Source organism: Pipistrellus hanaki (assembly GCF_964339955.1).
Source record: "Pipistrellus hanaki genome assembly, chromosome: 13".
Lineage (NCBI taxonomy): Eukaryota > Metazoa > Chordata > Mammalia > Chiroptera > Vespertilionidae > Pipistrellus > Pipistrellus hanaki.
Window position 1 is genome coordinate 54,899,381 of NC_140515.1, and position 19,016 is coordinate 54,918,396.

The window sequence follows — 19,016 nt, forward strand, 5'->3', positions numbered from 1 at the left end:
GGAGGTATTGATCCCAAAGGGTCATTCATGAAAAAATCAGAATTCCATGCATTCCAGAGAATTCCACAGAGATATTGCCAAGGAAGTCAAAATCTAGAAAGCTCCACTGAACAGGAAGAGAAGACTCGGAAGGCCATCGGGATGCTGTAAGCAAGAGAAAATGAGGAGAAAGACGAGAAGCTTCAAACACAAGGCAGTTAAAGACAATAAGATACTTCTAGAAGTGAGTGACCAAGAATCTGAGAAAGATGGTAGTCAGTGCTCTGAGCCTGCAACAACCAACAGAATTAAGGCCGAAAAGAGACAGTATGTATGTACTGAGTGTGGGAGAGCCTTCAGTTAGAGTGCAAACCTTACAGTGCATGGGCGAATTCACACAGGAGAGAAACCCTATAAGTGTAAGGAATGTGGAAAAGCCTTCAGTCACAGCTCCAACCTTGTTGTCCATCGGCGAATCCACACTGGACTGAAGCCCTACACATGCGGTGAATGTGGGAAATCTTTCAGTGGTAAGTCCCACCTCATTCGCCACCAGGGAATCCACAGTGGGGAAAAGACTTATGAATGTAAGGAGTGTGGGAAAGCTTTTAGTCAGAGTTCAGGTCTCATTTCACATCACAGAGTACACACTGGGGAGAAGCCCTACACGTGTATCCAGTGCGGGAAAACCTTTAGCCGGAGCTCAAACCTTACCCAACATGAGAGCATGCACAGAGGGAAAAAAGTCTACAAATGTAAGGAGTGTGGGAAAACATGTGTGTCTGATACAAAGATCATGGACCATCAGAGAATTCACACAGGGGAGAAGTCTTATGAATGTGATGAGTGTGGAAAAGCTTTCATCTTAAGGAAGACCCTTCATGAACATCAGAGACTTCATCGAAGAGAGAAACCTTACAAGTGTAAGGAGTGTGGGAAAGCTTTTACTTCTAACCGAAACCTGATTGATCACCAGAGAGTTCACACGGGAGAGAAACCCTATAAATGTAATGAATGTGGGAAAACCTTCAGGCAGACTTCTCAAGTTATTCTACATTTGAGAACCCACACTAAGGAGAAACCTTATAAATGCAGTGAGTGTGGGAAAGCCTATCGTTATAGCTCACAACTTATTCAACACCAGAGAAAACATACTGAGGAGACAGAGACCTCATAAGTAACATAGATTGTTGGTAGGAGGACTAATTGCTACTTCTCAGAAAAGCAGTTTTTCAGTATCATCCACCTTAACTCTATTTCTGAGAATCCATAAAGGGAAAGTAGTCAGAAATAGACACAGATTAGTAGAAGAGAAATTTATACCAGCAAGGTATATAATTGAAGGGAGAAAACTAGTTTTTTTTTAATGGTTACAGGGTTTAAATGAATGACACAGTCTATCCATAGAGTGGTTTTGCAGCCATTGTAAAGATTTGTAAAAGAATATTTAATGCCTTGGGGGAAATGATTTGGATAAAGTGGAAGATAAAAGAAAGAAAAAAAACAATGAAATATGATCTAAATTATAAGCAAAACAAAACACATCTATGCATAGGGGAAAAGTGGAAATTAATGCCAAACTAAAATCTTAACAGTGATTATCTCTGGGTGATAGGCTTAAAAATGATTTCTATTTTCTTCTTTATACTTTCCTGTATTTTTTAGATTTTCTACAGTGAGAATGTACTAGTTTTATATTTAGGGGAAAGTATGGTATTTTAAAAATGCGATGAGTACATGCCCATTTTCACTAAATAGTGTTAGGCAAGGTGCATGGAGCATAGACGCTAAAATCCACACACTGCCACGTGGTAGCAGTGCAACCATGAGCAAGCCACTTCCTTTCAGAGCCTGTTTCCTGTTCAGTAAAAGCATAAACACCAGTCCTTGGCCTTTTTCCAGCTTTACGACAAACTGACTTTATAGTTGTTAATAAAATGTATATCCATTTACACAGTTAGGTTATTAGAACGCAGCAAACATTTACTATATCCTCCTCTCCTACAGTTGTAGATGGATCCACAGATAACAGATCTGCCAAGGCTCCATCTGCTCAACATGTCTACAAAACCAGCAAGACATGTCCTTAGGAAACTGAAACAATTGCAGGTCCAAAAGCTTTCAAGAGATAGCGTAATCATCAGAGCAGGAGAAGATGCATTCACATGTTATGTAGAGCTTAGTAGCTAACAGTGTAGACTTTGGGGTTGGAGACATGTGTTCTGTTGCCAAATTGACACACTAGCTTGGCTTCAGATGTATCTGTAAGAAGGGACTGACTGCCTACCTCACAGGGTTGTCGTATTCAATGAGATAATAATGCATGTAACGTGTGACCAGCTCGGCATGTGGTAAATGATGATTGTTTAAGTATAGGACGTTGGAGCAGTGTTTCAGGTGTAAAACACTTAGCAAGAGCGGTTCCAGAGGAGTTTTCCCCAGGGTGGCATTTAGGATATTTTCAGGTGTAAGGAGCCTTTGACTGGAATTGAACCTGGGATCTTTTGATCTGCAGGCTGACGCTCTAACCACTGAGCCAAACCGGCTAGGGGTGGCTTTTCATAAGATAGTGTCTTACACATAATTTTATTATATAATAGTCCCTTCTTGCATAATTACTCAAAGCAAGGTTTAGAGGGTCTGGAACAGATTTCTGCATTCAGGGAATCGGACAGAATCCTTGGGAAAATGAAGAGGCATTATTTTTAGCCACAGGCATCTTGGTTGTGTAGAATTGTTCTTCTGTGGAATAGAAATACATATGTTTCTTTTTTTTTAAGAGAGGAAGGGAGAGGGATGGAGAGATAAAAACATCAATGAGAGAGAAATAATGATTGGCTGCCTCCTGCACTCCCCTCTGACTGGGGATTAAGCCCGCAACCCAAGCATGTGTCCTGACCTGGAATTGAACTTGCAACCTCCTTGTTCATGGGTCAGTGCTCAACCACTGTGCCACACTGGCCAGGCACATATGCTTCTTTTTGTTTCTGAGAAAAAGTGTGAAAGTCTCTTCTTTCAGGTCCTGTATCTACATCCTGATTAAAGGGAAATATGAAAGATTCTTGCAAAGAGAGGGGAGTATCTCCCTAGGCTTAGAGATACTTTTCACTGATGGTGTGTCAGGTCTCACTTGGAACTGAGAAGAAAACTGAAACCAAAAGGAGCATTAAATAGCTGAGTAATTTTGTTGAATCTAAATCCCAGAAGACTAAATTTTAACTCTGTAGCCTCCGCCACAGACGTCATTGTTTTTTAATTGAATATAGATAAAATAGTATCCTCATATTATTAGATTATTTTTAGAAACTAGACTTTTTAATAACCTCTGAAGTTATAAGACTGGAGTCAAAAAACTTTTTGCAGGAAGTAGTTATAATTTTGCCAATAAATATCTGTTATTTATTTGTTATAAATATCATCGATTTTTCTTTTTCTTTTCGCTTAATTTCTTTGTTCAGAATTGGAAAAAACAGTTCACTTTACTTTTTTTTAAGCAGATATCTTTGTAATGAAGAAATGATTCTGGCTTGTTTCTGTTTAAAATATGAGCTTGTTTTCATACTGGTAATATGTAAATGAGAGTTCAGGAGCCATTAGATAGTGTCCTCTGTTCATTTCTCTAAAAACTTGTACAGCCACCTGTCCCACATCTGAGTTTCAAACCTGTACTATATTACATGGACCTTCCATGGCTGTATGAAACCAGCATGTTCCCAAAGTCCATCCTGGCGTCCGAAGGTAGGTTTGTGAGGGGCCAAAAAAGAGATGGCAGGCTCCTTTCTGACACGTAGATACAGGACATGGCTGGTTCTCACTCCTCCCAGTGACCATTTCTTTTCTTTTTAATATAGTTTATTGATTTTTTACAGAGAAGAAGAGAGAGGGATAGTTAGAAACATGGATGAGAGAGAAACATCGATCAGCTGCCTCCTGCACACCCCCAACTGGGGCTGTGCCCACAACCCAGGTACATGCCCTTGACCGGAATCAAACCTGGGACCTTCCAGTCCGCATGCCGATGCTCTATCCACTGAGCCAAACCGGTTTCGGCTCCCAGTGACCATTTCAAGTCCACGTGGCACATTTTTTGTGGATTGCAGACATGCAAAAGCTGTACGCAGTCTTTGAAACTAAGGCCAGTGGACCCCAAATCTGGGATTCACGGGAGGTAATTTCACACATTCAAACACATTTCCCAGGCACACCAAATCAGCTCAACTGGAGCAGGGCCTAGGAATCTGTATAAAACAAAACTTTCTCAGTGGGGATTGAAGAAAATATTCCATTAGGAGCCTTCTCTCCTCACATGACTGTTTTTGTAATAATTATTCATTTTTCCTCAGAAGAGCCTGTGAAACACAAAATTATTGAGACATACACCAAAGTTTGTAAAATCATGACAAATTTGCAACCAGTTTACAGAGTGTGAAAGAAAATGCTCTTATATTTGCAGTATTGGCTAAACCACAGAATTTAGCAGAGATTCCTGGTGGTTTCTTTTAAAAATACATTTTTTTTTTATTTCAGAGAGAGGGCGAGGGGGTATGAGCTATATAAAAATATATTATTATTATTATTATTATTATTATTATTATTTTAAAGAAATGCATATGTTCAAGAATAGAGAGGAAAAGGTGCCCAGGAGGTCAATACAGTATGAGAAATTATTCCCAAACAACCTCAATGTACAGGCAAACTAAAACAGGTCCAGCTCCTTCTGGAGGCCACAGGCGTCCTAGGGGCGGGGGCCGCGTGCTCCTCCCGCATCCTTCCGTCGGAAACGCAGCAGCCCTACCACCCATTCCCTGGGAGGAACCAAGACCCCAGAGCCTCCCAGCCCAGCCACTCCAGCCTCCAGTGGAAGAGCCATAGAGACGTGGCTTCCTAGACCTAGACAGCTGGGGGTGGGCGTGGCGAGCAGCCGGAAGTCGAGGCTCCGCGGGGACATCCGCATCTTTCCGGGCCTCCGCTGCCGGCTTGTCTGGTTCTGCAGTCACTTCCCGGCGCCCCGAGGGCCGGTGAGCGGGGCGCCGGGGCCGGGGCGGGTGGGCGTGCGCCGAGGGCGCCCGGGGGCGCTGTCCTCCCCGCGCGGACCGCCGGCCGGGCGTCCCTCCTCGGCCCGGAGAGGAGGTGGGCGCTGCGGCCTGGGCTCCGGCAGCTGGCGCTGGGGAGGCTTTGCGGACAGCACCGGGGGCCTGTGTGGGGCCCCGGGGAGGACGCAGCCGGGCAGCCGGGGTCCCCGGCCCCGGCCGGGCTGCTCCCCAGTCCTCCCGGAGGCGGACGCCCAGACGCACCTGCAGAGGCTCCCGGACTAATGGGACTTTTTCTCTTTCTGGAGGGATGGATGGACCCAGTCCCACCCTTTAATTTTGTAATATAATGGGATTTAAAAAGCAAACTTAGACTACCTGTGCCATTACTTTAGAAAATATACAGGATGCCCCCCTCCCCCCCCAAAAAAAAAGTATACACACTTTGAGTGATTGTAAAGTCAGTGTTTATTAACATACGTTCATTTTCAAAATTTGAAAGACTCTACAGAAATGAATACTTTTTTTTTTTTTTTCCAATGCCTGTTTTCAAACATGACCATTCTGGTCCAGGCACTGCTGATTTTAAAAAAAAAATTATCTTATTTATTTGTTTGTTTACTTAGTTTTACAAAAACAATTCTTTCTGTGCTTGTTTGCCCTCCTATTAATTGTACTTACACATTATATTGAAATTGTATTTATATTTTTGCCTCCATTGCTCATTTATAAGCATGCTAAATAAAATTAATGAAAGTGCTGTCCTCTATCTATCACTGATACAGATATAACGCATATGTATCAGTGATATATGAAAAGGTATTTACTTATTTTATTTTTAAAATATTTCTTATTGATTTTTTACAGAGAGGAAAAAATTTATTTTACAGAGAGAAACATCAATCAGCTGCCTCTTGCACACCTCCTACTGGGGATGTGCCCGCAACCAAGGTACATGCTCTTGACAGGAATTGAACCTGGGACCTTTCAGTCTGCAGGCCAATGCTCTTATCTACTGAGCCAAACCGGCTAGGGCTAAAAAGGTAATTAAAACTTAGGGCTAAAAAGGTAATTAAAACTATACCTTTTTTGGCCCAACAGTTGTTGTTTTTTCTAGGAATTTTTCCTGAAAAGATAAAAAGATTTGTAACCAAAAACTTATTAGCAAGGATAGTTATTGTGGCCTAATTTATAATAGGGGGAAATGATAACAATATAAACGTAAAATAACAGGGGACTCTAAGTATGAATGAACTCATGTGCTCTTAAAAATAACGATGACTACTTGATATTATGTTCACAGCAATACGTGTGGGAAGTCAGTTCCAGAGCAGTCCAGTTGGATCCAGTCTTGTGCTCCAAATTGGAGAGAACACTACCCTGAACACAGCAGGGATTATTCCTGGTTTCTTGTGTGTTTTCTGGTTTTTCAAGTTTTCTGTTTTGTAATAAGAAAATTGTATCAGGATTAAGACCATGGTTACTTGTTGACTCCACAAAACATAGGAAAGAATGCAAGTTACAGAAGGTTAACTAACATTTGAATCTATATACCAGGCACTGACCAAAAACTTAAAGTGTACTTAGACATCAAATGCTTAAAAAAAGCGTATAAAATAGAAACTGTTATTATCCCTATTTTTCAGGTTAAAAGACAGACTCAGAAGTGAGGTAACTTGTTTAAAATCACACAGGGCACCCTGGCCGGTTTGGCTCAGTGGATAGAGCGTTGGCCTGCAGACTGAAGGGTTCCAGGTTCGATTCCGGACAAGGGCACATGCCCGAGTTGCAGGCTTGGTCTTCGTGTGGGGCATGAGGGAGGCAGCCGATCAATGATTCTCATCATTGACGTTTCTGTCTCTCTCCCCCTCTCCCTTCCTCTCTGAAATCAATAAAAATGTATTTTAAAAAAATAAAACCACACAGGGCCAGCCAAGATGCCCATTGTTGGAGTCTTGGATAAAGGAAGGAGTTGCTATGAGTAACAACCACAGGAATGTCATGTCTGTGGTTTCAGCAGCGGTCTGGCTGCCTGTCCCCAGAGCCTTGAGCAGGGGCTTTGTCCAGGGAGGAACTGCTGCGAGCCTAGGACCTTGCATTGAGGGATTTTTCCTCTGCATCACTGGGGGCTGGAAAACTTGGTGGTTTCACTGCATTCACTTTAACAATGATTTTTTTTGAAGTTTTGCAGGTGATGTTCTCCAAGCTCTAAAGGAAGAAGTCCAGCCAGGATTGAGGGGGCCCAGAGAAGAGGCTTTCTCAACTAAAGACAATGACAAGAGAAGCTTGGGCCCACAATGCTCTGAGACAAGAGGGTCTTGTTAAAGGGAAGGACGATACCTGGAAATGGGGAACCAGCTTCCAAGGGAGCAGCTCCTCTACTTGGGAGACCTCCCAAATGCACTTCAGACAGTTGCGGTACCATGAGACAGCTGGGCCCCAGGAGGCGCTGAGCCGGCTCCGGGAGCTCTGTCGCCGCTGGCTGAGGCCAGAAGCGCGCACCAAGGCCCAGATCCTGGAGCTGCTGGTGCTGGAGCAGTTCCTGAGCATCTTGCCCGGGGAGATTCGGACCTGGGTGCAGATCCATCGCCCTGGAAGTGGTGAGGAGGCTGTGGCCCTGGTGGAAGAGGTGCAGAAAGACCTGGATGGCCCAGTGCTAAAAGTGAGAAAGGGCGAGGGGGAGGAGTTTGGGATGGAAGGAAGGAGAAAATTGAGGCAGGACTGGAGGGCGAGTGTGTGATTTTTTTTCATTAAAAATAGCATATTAAGCCCTAACTTGTTTGGCTCAGTGGATACAGCTTCGGCCTGCGGACTGAAAGGTCCCAGGTTCGATTCCGGTCAAGGGCATGTACCTTGGTTGCGGGCACATCCCCTGTGGGAGGTGTGCAGGAGGCAGCTGACAGGTGTTTCTAACTCTCTATTCCTCTCCCTTCCTCTCTGTAAAAAAATCAATAAAATATATATATTTAAAAACAAAAAGCAATAGCATATTAGCAACCCTAATGGTAATTAGAACAGGTTCATGAGCTAGTCAGACTTTAGGATATCTTTGCAATTAATTAAATTTATGAGTGGGGTCTTTGGGCCCAGTTTAGAATCAGCACAAAGTCATTGACTGCACTCCGTCCTCCTGGGAGATGCTTGCTAATGCTGAGTTTTTGGTTCAAGAGCCTGAAGAATATAAGGTTGCTAAGTGTTCTCCTGAACAGAGCATATGTATTCTTTGTTTGCAATGATGATGTGAACCTCAAGTTAAAAGGCAGAGAGAAAATAAGAATGAAGCTTTCTAGATCTGGCGAGACTTTGCCACGTGCTCCCCTACTTGGGTTTCTGTGAATCAGAGGATTGGGTGGAGATATTTGCTTCTGATAAGATATTATATCCTTGACTATTAAGTTGGGATCTTATATAGTTCCTAGTGTGTGTGTATGTGAGATCTCTGTCAATCTAGAAATATTTCTATTAGAAGTCTGAAACAGAATTTCACCTTGGCAGTGGCACCAAAGATAGGCTTGTTTAATCATAAAAAATGGAGAATTTTGGAGCTATGTATTTCATGAAACATCACTAATACATCTGCCTCTTTTGAGAGAGAAGAAAACAGAGGCAGAAAAGAGTTCACTGGATTGCCTTAGGCCAGACATCTAGCTGGCAGCAAAACCACATGTTTAGACTCCTACTCTAGTGTTCCCTCTGTTGGAGCAGGAAGGGATAAGAAAAGGGATGAATAAGTAGAAGAGTGTCTAAAACTAGGTCTGAAGCTAAAACACATGCTCTTAATTATTGCTTGTTACTTCCCATTCCCTCCCTAACCCTCACGCACGTCTGGCTTCTGTTTCCACTGTTCTGTTCCGTCTCCTCTGGGAGAGGTGACCAGTGCCATGAGTGGGGCTAGAGGGCAGCTCCATTGTTCTCAAGGCAAAGGTTTTCTGCTGTTCTGATGCTCCATACTTGGAGTGGGTCTCTGATCTCACAGTTCCAGGTTATGGGCAGAAAGGGGTCCACAGTGGTTAGGTGAGTTGATTTTCTGGAGGTACAAGAAGAGCCAGCTTATTTTGTTTTGTTTGTTCCCAGGTTCCAGTCCTTGCCCAGGACCAGGAGGCCATGAGCATGCCAGGAACGGCACATCCTCAGGCACCCCCAGTGAGCCACTTAGCAGCTGAAATTTGCCCAAATCCTCTTACTGATCCAGCTGTGTTCCACCTCCAGGATCCTCAACATGGTACTTATTTAGTAGCCCTGGCTTTGGGTTTCCTTTCTTTTCTTGGGCCTTTACAGTGGCTATCCCTCTACTCCCAAAAAAAGAGATAGATAGATAGAGAGAGAGAGAGAGAGAGAGAGAGGCACAAACACTAGAGGCCCAGTGTACGAATTTGTGTGCCAGTGGGTTCCCTTGGGGTGGCCTGCAGATATTGGGCCCCAGCTCGTGCCCCCAGCCTCACAGCCCCACCTGGCACCCTGACTTGGCCTGGCACCGCCCCCTCACCTGTATAGATATTGGACTTGCAGTAGTCGGCAGTGACAGCAGAAATATCAATGCTGCTTTTCCTCCTTCCTCAGATTCTCCTGCCCCTGAAGCTTCTGCCCTTTCTCAGGAAGAGAATCCAAGAAATCAGTTGATGGCACTCATGCTCCTAACAGCCCAGCCACAGGTGAGGTTTGCATCCTTTTTCCTTCCTAAGGATCTATCTGAACCACCTAACGTTACCATCAAGTGCCCTCTCTCATCCTAGTGCTTAGTGTCCAGTTCCCATCTCTAAATCAAGGTCCATGCTATATGAAGGCAGACTTTATGTGGGGCCTTCCTATATCGCTGATATTCCTTGCCCACCTCATGACCTCACAGTGTGAAAGGAACCTTTCAGTAGGGGAGCTCCGGGCATGGATAACCACACACATACCTGTTATTTCAGGAGTTGGTGATGTTTGAGGAGGTATCAGTATGCTTCACTGCAGAGGAATGGGCATGCCTGGGCCCAATTCAGAGGGCCTTGTACTGGGATGTGATGCTGGAGAATTATGGAAATGTGACCTCCTTAGGTAAGGACTTTTAGTCCCATGATTCTTACCTTTATTATCAGCTTTTGCTTATTTTCTGATTATGAAAATAGTTTATACTTATTTTGGAAAACAAACTGTTAGAAAAGAAAAAATTTTCCTTAAAATATATTTTATTGAGTTTTTACAGAGAGGAAGGGAGAGGAATAGAGAACTAGAAATATCGATGAGAGAGAAACATCAATCAGCCACCTCCTGCTCACCCCCTACTGGGGATGTGTCTGAAGCCAAGGTATATGCCCTTGACTGGAATCGAACCAGGGACCCTTCAGTCCGCAGGCCAACACTCTTATCTACAGATTAGGGTTTAAGTTGCTTTTTAATGGACTATTTTTCCTCAGATTAATTACTTTCAAGTAATTCAAAATTGTTTATGGAGTTGACTCTTCAACATTCAACATTGCCTTTCAGAATCCTTAGGTATAAATATTTATTTTAGAGAATCCTTAGATATATATATTTATCTTCCCAAGAAGAAAATAAAAATATTGTTTTTTATAAGCCAAATGCTGCTGCTTTTTCCATCTAACTTCCTGTTCCTCAAATCTGAACCACCTATATAAAATCGCATGTTCTCTCTTATTCTTCCTTACATCTATGCTTTCAACATCAATATATTTTTTAGTTGCCCCCTGAAGACAAAGCATTAGGTACATCTGAGAGTGAGTTCTGTTAATCCATTTATAACATTCTGTCAATATAGCATTCTGCTTTGAACCTGTGTTTAATGAAAAGTTTATCCTTTTTGTATGCATGTAAACATGTATCCTTCTAGCTTGTTAAAGTTGTTTGAAGATTTGTGCTCACTAACACAGAGACTTGGTAACATTTGCATTTTTTATTCTTTTTACCAGAATGGGAGACCATGACTGAGAATGAGGAGGTATCAGCAAAGTCAAGCATATCTCATAGAGCAGATTCTCAGAAAGGAATATCAAGACGACTTCAAGGAGGTATTCCCCAAATCCTTGATTTTGAGAAAGAGTCTGCATGGCAAGTTTCGGCAAGTCAGTGGGGAAATGAAACAAGTGAAGGAGATACACCGAAGAAATGTTCCCTCTACGAACGAGACAAGAAGAAAAGGACTCTGCCAGAAAAACGAGGCCAGAAGTGGAAGGAATTTGGAGAAAGCTTGACTGTAGGTTTAGCTCTTTCTGAAAGTTTAATGGGTATTGAAGGAAAGAAGTTTTATAAATGTGATATATGTTGTAAACATTTCAGTAAAATCTCCCATTTTATAAACCACCGGAGAATCCACACTGGTGAGAAACCTCATAAATGTAAGGAGTGTGGAAAAGGCTTTCTTCAGCGTTCAAGCCTTCTGATGCATTTACGGAACCATTCTGGGGAGAAACCTTATAAGTGTAACGAATGTGGTAAAGCCTTCTCTCAAAGTGCTTACCTTCTAAACCATCAGAGAATCCACACTGGGGAGAAACCTTATAAATGTAAGGAGTGTGGGAAGGGCTTCTATAGGCATTCGGGCCTTATTATACATCTGAGGCGCCACTCTGGGGAGAGGCCTTATAAGTGTAATGAATGTGGGAAAGTTTTCTCTCAGAATGCTTACCTCATTGACCACCAGAGGCTCCACAAAGGGGAAGAACCTTATAAATGTAACAAGTGTCAGAAAGCTTTCATCCTGAAGAAGAGCCTTATTCTGCACCAGAGAATCCACTCGGGGGAAAAACCCTACAAATGTGATGAATGTGGAAAAACATTTGCGCAGACCACGTACCTTGTTGACCACCAGCGACTGCACAGCGCAGAGAACCCATACAAATGCAAAGAATGTGGAAAAGTTTTCATTCGAAGTAAAAGCCTCCTTTTACACCAGAGAGTACACACAGAAAAGAAGACCTTTGGTTGTAAAAAATGTGGCAAGATTTTCAATTCGAAGTCACATCTCATTGACCATAAGAGGATGCATAGCAGAGAGAAGCCTTATAAATGTACTGAGTGTGGGAAAGCCTTCACTCAGAGTGCTTACCTTTTTGACCACCAGAGACTACACAATGGGGAGAAGCCCTATGAATGTAATGAATGTGGGAAAGTGTTCATTCTAAAGAAAAGCCTCATTTTACACCAGAGGTTCCACACTGGAGAGAATCTCTATGAATGTAAAGATTGTGGCAAGGTCTTTGGTTCTAACAGAAACCTGATTGACCACGAGAGACTCCACAATGGGGAGAAGCCCTATGAATGTCGAGAGTGTGGGAAGACCTTCGTTATGAGCAAGAGTTTCATGGTCCATCAGAAACTTCACACGCAGGAAAAAGCCTACAACTGTGAGGACTGTGGGAAGGCTTTCAGTTACAGGTCAAGCCTGTTGGTACATCGGAGAATCCACACTGGGGAAAAACCCTTTGAGTGCCGTGAATGTGGAAGAGCTTTCAGTTCTAACAGAAATCTCATTGAGCACAAGAGAATCCATAGTGGCGAGAAACCCTACGAGTGTAACGAGTGTGGCAAATGCTTCATTCTGAAGAAAAGCCTCATTGGACATCAGAGGATTCACACAAGGGAAAAATCCTACAAATGCAGTGACTGTGGGAAAGTCTTCAGTTACCGCTCAAACCTTATAGCCCATCAGAGGATCCACACTGGTGAGAAGCCCTATGCATGTAATGAGTGCGGGAAAGGCTTTACGTACAACAGAAACCTTATTGAACATCAAAGAATTCACAGTGGGGAAAAAACCTACGAATGTCTTATATGTAGAAAAGTCCTCACCTCTAGCAGAAATCTTATGGTACATCAGAGAATCCACACGGGAGAGAAACCTTATAAATGTAATGAGTGTGGAAAAGACTTTAGTCAGAATAAAAACCTTGTTGTACATCAGAGAATGCACACTGGGGAAAAACCATATGAGTGTGAGAAGTGTAGAAAATCTTTTACTTCTAAGAGGAATTTAGTTGGCCACCAGAGAATCCACACAGGGGAGAAACCTTATGGGTGTAATGATTGTAACAAAGTTTTTAGGCAAAGGAAAAACCTTACTGTGCATCAGAAAGTTCATACAGTTGAAAATCTCTGTGAATGTGATGAGTCTGAAAAAGAATTCTCTCAAGCTTCAAACCTTCATCTTCAACAAAAAATCCAGACCATGGAAGAATTCTCTTGGCTTCAAAATGCCAATGAGCTGAGTCCAAGTTAGAGATTCAGAAAACGTAGTGTCATATGTAAAATGGGATGGAACGCCTGCCTATTTAAGTAATTATTGGAGAAATGGCAATATGTGGTTCGTATAAGAGAAGAATTCATGTTTGCCTCTATTAAATTCAAATGAGTTGCATATGAAAGAAGGTTATTGTAGATTTTCCAGAATACAAAAACAAAACCAAATTCTAGTTAAAGTGTACTCTGTTCTAGACAATTCATTGTGACCCAGAAAGAGACCTTGGAGCAATTGAGGACTCTGAAAAAATTGGTTTTATGGGATGTAATGATGTTGAAAGCGGTAGCAAAAATGTCTTTGTATTAAAAAGTGGAAGTTGTTTCTGAAAATGTGTATATATTATACATTTTAAAGATAGAATCACTGCTGCAGAAAGTCTATATGGACAATATGATTGAGACATGTCAGACATGGGGTTGGGTGAGCCAGAGCCTGCTGTTTGAGAATAATGTAAGAAGAGCACTGGATTTGGAATCAGAAGTCCTAGGTTTAGGCACTGACCCTTTTTCTTACTAGCAATGTATTGTTATTACATCAGCATATAAGCCTCAAGTTACATTATTACATATACATATTAACGTAATGTCTACCTCAAAGGATTATTAAGAGGATTAGGTGGAAGAATCTTTGTGACAGTACTTTGTGAAGTAATTTAGTTGCCAGTAAAGTTGGATAAAAGGCATAGTCAGTCTAGAACACAGCATAATGTAATGTTTGTTCATTAGTTAATATTCGACTCTGTGAACCTCCAAAGGTATTCATTTTTATAATAAGATGAAATGGGGTGGATAAGTAACTGGAATTTATCTCTGGAAGAAAACTTGAAAAAAATACAGCTTTAAAAACGTTTAAAGGGCCCTAACTGGTTTGGTTCAGTGTATAGATCATCGGCCTGCAAACCAAAAGGTCCCAGGTTCGATTCCAGTCAAGGCACAGCTGCAGGCTCCTTCCCCGCCTGGTCCCTGGTCAAGGCTCGTGCAGGAGGCAACCAGTCTATGTGTTTCTTTCATATCGGGGTTTCTCTCTGTCTCTCTCTCTCTTCCACTCTCCCTAAAAAACATCAATGGAAAAATATCCTCAAGTAAGGATTAACTCCCCCTACAAAAAAGTGTTTAAGGGAACCCTGGCTGGTGGCTCAGTTGGTTGAAGTGGCATCCCATACACCATAAAATTGCCAGTTTAATTCCCGGTCAGTGCACATACCTAGATTGCAGGTTTGATCCCCAGCCGGGGTGCATATGGGAGACAACCAATCAATGTTTCTCTTCCTCCCATCTCTCTAAAATCAATTTTTAAAAAATGAATTTTAGGTTGTTTGCTTGAACAACTGGAAAAAAAAAAATTTTTTTAATGTTTAAGGGAGTTAATAGATCCTAGTTTGTTTTTAGATAATACTGGCTTATTATGGAAAAATAATATGTCACCTGTTAACACTGATACCAACGCAAACAATTTCTTTTCAACCTTCGAATTTGAAACCTAGTGTATGTAGGGTATCAGAATGGAAGGGCAGTCCTATGTTGCTTACCTTATTCATAGGGGAAAGTCCTTAACCCCAATCCATGAGCTGATTATCCCTGTCGTCCTTCTCAATTTCTTTATCACTATTGACATGAGATAGCTTTTTACTCAGGAAATAACATTCTGTCCCAGCACTCAACTACCCAAACTTCACACAGAGCCAAGCCCTTCAACCTCCAATTAAACGAATTCAGAATCCATTTCTGGACTGTCAAGCCCATTATTCCCTTTAAAACAACAATTCATTCAGTTTTCCCTTTTGTACATTTGTATAATACATTTATAAATTTAATTCAGCCTATATTCTTGGATTCATAATTTTATGTTGTCATTCTCAAACTCCAATTCTGTAGTTGGACTATTAATATCAGCATTGTGTTTCCTAATTACTAGTAGTATTGAAGTGGTATGTTGATTATAATAATTATTAATTCAACTCCAAAGTTCCTTGAGGTCTGGTTCCTCATTAGAATGAAGGTACCCAAAAGTGAATACTGGAATGGGCCTGGTTATGAGTTAGATACTGCAAGTTTTCTTGGACAAATGCCTTCATTTCTTAGAACTTTGATTTCCTCGTCTTTTAAGCAGGAGGAAGAATATCTACCTCATGAAGTTGTTACAAGGTAATGAATATGAAATTGCATTATATCCAGCTGCAGAAGAATCACCCCAGATTATGTAATAAGTACAAAGGTAAATGTTCTTTAAGAATGGGGAAAAACTAGCATTTACCTCTTAACCAATTAAAATGCAGCATTACTAAGGCTGAAACAACCCTATAATGTGCCTCTTCATGGGATACAGTAAGCCAAAAGTATAACCTGAATTCATCAAGCTTCTTAGACCAGATTGCCAGTTTACAGGACATAAAGGAAGCAGAACAAGGTAAATGACACCAGGAGAAAGAAATTTAGATACGGAATATTGTACAAGAAAACTATACTGTATTCAAAATGACAATGAGGAAAAGGGGAGAGGTGATAATCTTTGAAGCTGTATGAATATTAAGAGTTCATTGTACTGTTCTCTGCTTTTATATACAATATGTATGAAATTTAACACAGTAAAAGGTATAAAAAGTGAATTAGGAAGCTGGGTTTAAAAGATAGTAAAGATCATCCGCCAAACATGGCTCAGTGGTTGAGCATCAGCCTATGAAGCAGAAGGTCACATTTCGATTCCTGGTCAGGGCACATGCCTGGGTTGTAGACTTGATCCCCCCACTGTGGGGGTGTGCAAGCGTCAGCTGATCAATGATTCTCATCATTGATGTTTCTATTTCCCTCTCTCTAAAATCAATAAAATATAAACTTAAAAGATTCTAAAGATCAATAAGAAGCTAAAGCAGGAATGTAGACTCACACAAATGCCAAATTGGATTTTTGACAAAGATACAAAAGGAATTCAGCAGAGAAGGGACTTCTCAGCAAATGCTGTTGGAACGATTGGATATCCATAGGCTAAATAAATAAGTAGTTGGGAACTAAGCAAAGAATTCTTAGATTTTTATTTTAAAAAAAAAATGCTCCATAAGAGGAAAAAATATTTGCTCTTTGAAAGACTCTTGAGAGGCCCAGGCTGGCATGGCTCAGTGGTTGAGCATCTGCTTATGAACCAGGAGGTCATGGTTTGATCCCGGGTTTGGGCATATGCCCCAGGGGTGTACAGAAGGCAGCAGATCAATGCTTCATCATTAATGTTTCTGTCTCACCCTCTCCCTCTTCCTCTCCCTCTCTGAAATCAATTTTAAAAGTAAAAATAGTAAAAGACTCTTAGGATGAAATATTTATAAATTATACATCCATACAGGATTTATATTTAGACTATATACAAAATTCTCCAAACTCAATAGCTTTAATTTAAAAATGAGCAAAGTCACACATTTCACCAAAGTATAGATGGCAAATAAGCAAATGAAAAGTTGTTTGACATCATTAATCATTAGGGGAATGCCAGTTAAAAATAACTGCACAGAATAGCTTTGGAAACAGACAAATGGCTTAACACCAAATGTCGGCAAGGATGTGGAGAAAATGGATCTCATATTTGCCAGGAAAGTTAAATGGCACAGCCACTTTGGAAAAGAGTTCAGCAGTTTCTTTCCAGTATTTGCTCTCCTGAGCATTTATCCCACTGAAGTGAAATCTAATGTTCAGATGAAAACTTGTACATGACTTCATAGCAGTTTTTTTTTTCATAATCAAAATTTGTAAGTAACCCAAATATCCTTCAGTAGGTGGTTAAACAAACTCTTATATCTATACAATGGAATAATTATTACTCTGCAGTAAAATGTAGTGATCTATTGATACTTGCAATGACTCAAGTGAATTTCAAGTGAATCATGCTGAGTGAAAAATCCAGTTTCAAAAAGTGAAAAAGCAAATTTCCATTTACATAATTTCTGAAAATGACAAACCTACATAAGTGAAAAACAGATTAGTGGTTGCCAGAAGTTGGGAATGGTGGGAGGGAGCAGGGAGAGGAAGGGAAATCTTTGGAGTGTTGGAATAGTTGTGTATCTTGATTGTGTTGATTATACAAATCTATACATATGATAAAATAACAGAAGTAGACTCACACATTTTACCAGTGTTGATTTTCTGATTTTTATATAATTATGTAAGATATACCTATTTTGGGAAACTAGGTGAAGGGTAGTAGTATCTTTGCAACTTCCTATGAATCTTTAAATTCAAAATAAAAAGTAAAAACAAAGACTAAGGACTGTGATGCAGTGTGAGAAACTGATTTGGAAAAACAAAATTATGAATTACGTATTTTAGGACAGTTGGGAAATTTTGAATAACTATATTAGTTGATATTAGGAAATTACTAGTTTTCTTACCTGTAATGATGGTGTTTGGAGAATATGATGAAAGGATGAATATTGAAGTATTTGGAATGAAGTGTTTTGATGTTTACCACTTTTAAAAAAAAAAAAAGGTTTTCAGCATGTGCTATGGCACAAAGCAAACGCAGCAAAGGTTGATAAATCCAGATGGAGGCTACAGGTATTTTTTCTTTCAACTTTTTTCAGTACCTGTGTGATAGTTTCAAAATAAAACATTTGGAGCAAAATTATCAGGGCTTTCTACAGATGAAATCTTTGTAGCTTCGGGCACCTGGATGCTCGCCTCCTTCACCTGCCCTGCCCAGTCTGGGGAGGCCCATCTCTGAAGCGCAGGCCCACAGTCTACCTGCATCCCCCTCCTAGGCGCTTCTGCTCCCATCCCAGATCCACAGCCTATGGGATGCCCACCGAGAGGAAAGCACCTCCCAGACTCCTAGAGAGGCCGGCATGCCGACTCGGGGAGCCGGAAGTCCAGCCGAGGCACTTCCTGTCCGGTCATTGTTCTGGCGCCGCTGGCCGCTGGCCGCGGGGGTCCGGCCCGCCGGCCTTCTGCTCTGCAGCCCATGAGTCCTGCGGCCCGGCCTCTCCGCGGCGCACAGTGAGCGGGGTTGGGGGGCGCGAACGACGGGGGCGCGGGAGGGACATCCCTGTGGTGGGGATGGTCCCTGTGCTGGGGACCCCAGCTCGGTCCGAGAGTGGCTCCGCACCCCACCACTTCGGGAGCCCGGCTGCAGCCTGGGGGAGGTTGGACACGAACCTCCGCAGGAGCCGGGCTCACCCGGGAGCAGGGCTGCGCGGGGCTTGGAGATGGAGGAGATGGAGGAGCTGGGCTGCCGCGTTGGGAAGGAAAGGACATGGAAAGGAAAGCGCTTGGTAGGGGGCTCCGTGCTGTCTGGGGCTGGAGGCCGATGTGAGTGCTCAGCAGCCCGAAGACAGGGCTCACAGTAGCCAATCTTGCATATTCACAGGTGCAACGAGTGTTAAGGGTCTTCCTGCCTAGAATTCGACTAGTAGAGGAAAGAAGAACGTCCCAGAATTAAAATTTGTTGCAGCAGTGTAAGTATTGCATTTCTCAAGAAATTCAAGGTATACAATAAGTCGCTAGTAAGTTGACACGTGGGAAAAAGCATATGATCACTTCAATAGCAACAAAAGGGGTTAGTAAAAGCATTTTTTATTCTAATAAAGCATCTAAAGGGGAATATAAATATCACATTTTCTTCATGGTCAACGAAAATGTTAAGGTAATTGTATCACTTAAAAAAAAAAAAAAAACCAAAAAAAGACCCTGTTGGCTTGGTTGTGAGAAAAGGGTTCTGTTAAGTTGGTGGCGTGATTTGGTGTGGCCCTTTTAGGAAGCATTTTGACAGTACATGTCAATCATAAATTCCTT

The 19,016-nt window shown here is 41.8% G+C and overlaps 3 protein-coding genes across 9 annotated transcripts in view; all 3 read left to right on the forward strand.

Moving 5' to 3' along the window:
• Nucleotides 1-160: 160 nt before the first annotated feature.
• On the forward strand, nucleotides 161-1,156 carry ZNF660 (zinc finger protein 660; the record flags this gene model as incomplete). Its single annotated transcript, XM_084901592.1, has 2 exons — nucleotides 161-223; nucleotides 344-1,156. 2 exons carry the CDS (start codon nucleotides 161-163, stop codon nucleotides 1,154-1,156), a joined length of 876 nt encoding a protein of 291 aa, XP_084757718.1.
• ZNF197 (zinc finger protein 197) lies at nucleotides 408-17,969 on the forward strand. 4 transcript variants are annotated; one of them, XM_084903181.1, is made up of 7 exons: nucleotides 408-509; nucleotides 7,193-7,671; nucleotides 9,084-9,231; nucleotides 9,570-9,661; nucleotides 9,923-10,049; nucleotides 10,922-11,020; nucleotides 15,355-17,969. In XM_084903181.1, exons 2-7 carry the CDS (start codon nucleotides 7,282-7,284, stop codon nucleotides 15,378-15,380), a joined length of 882 nt encoding a protein of 293 aa, XP_084759307.1. In that variant the 5' UTR covers nucleotides 408-509; nucleotides 7,193-7,281; the 3' UTR covers nucleotides 15,381-17,969. The 4 variants fall into 4 exon arrangements, with proteins under 4 accessions (XP_084759307.1, XP_084759306.1, XP_084759304.1 ...); XM_084903180.1 differs by having other exon boundaries at nucleotides 10,922-12,673; nucleotides 15,355-17,960; XM_084903178.1 differs by lacking the exon at nucleotides 15,355-17,969 and having other exon boundaries at nucleotides 10,922-13,577.
• Nucleotides 17,970-18,034: 65 nt separating this feature from the next.
• The window catches only part of ZNF35 (zinc finger protein 35), a 29,604-nt gene continuing 28,622 nt past the window's right edge, over nucleotides 18,035-19,016 (forward strand). For 3 of the 4 annotated variants that reach the window (XR_014796716.1, XR_014796717.1, XM_084903207.1), the window contains exons 1-2: nucleotides 18,036-18,221; nucleotides 18,592-18,709. The gene's annotated coding sequence lies outside the window, so the exon portion shown is untranslated. Of the gene's footprint in view, nucleotides 18,222-18,591; nucleotides 18,710-19,016 lie in introns of all 4 variants that reach the window. The other variant, XR_014796715.1, reaches the window with a different exon arrangement.

Bases quoted from the DNA above. Each gene is read 5' to 3' on its own strand.
- ZNF197 (XM_084903178.1), top strand. From the start codon at position 7,282: ATGACAAGAGAAGCTTGGGCCCACAATGCTCTGAGACAAGAGGGTCTT. The intron at 9,662-9,922 runs GTGAGGTTTGCA...CTGTTATTTCAG, and splicing joins TCCTAACAGCCCAGCCACAG to GAGTTGGTGATGTTTGAGGA. The intron at 10,050-10,921 runs GTAAGGACTTTT...TCTTTTTACCAG, and splicing joins TGGAAATGTGACCTCCTTAG to AATGGGAGACCATGACTGAG.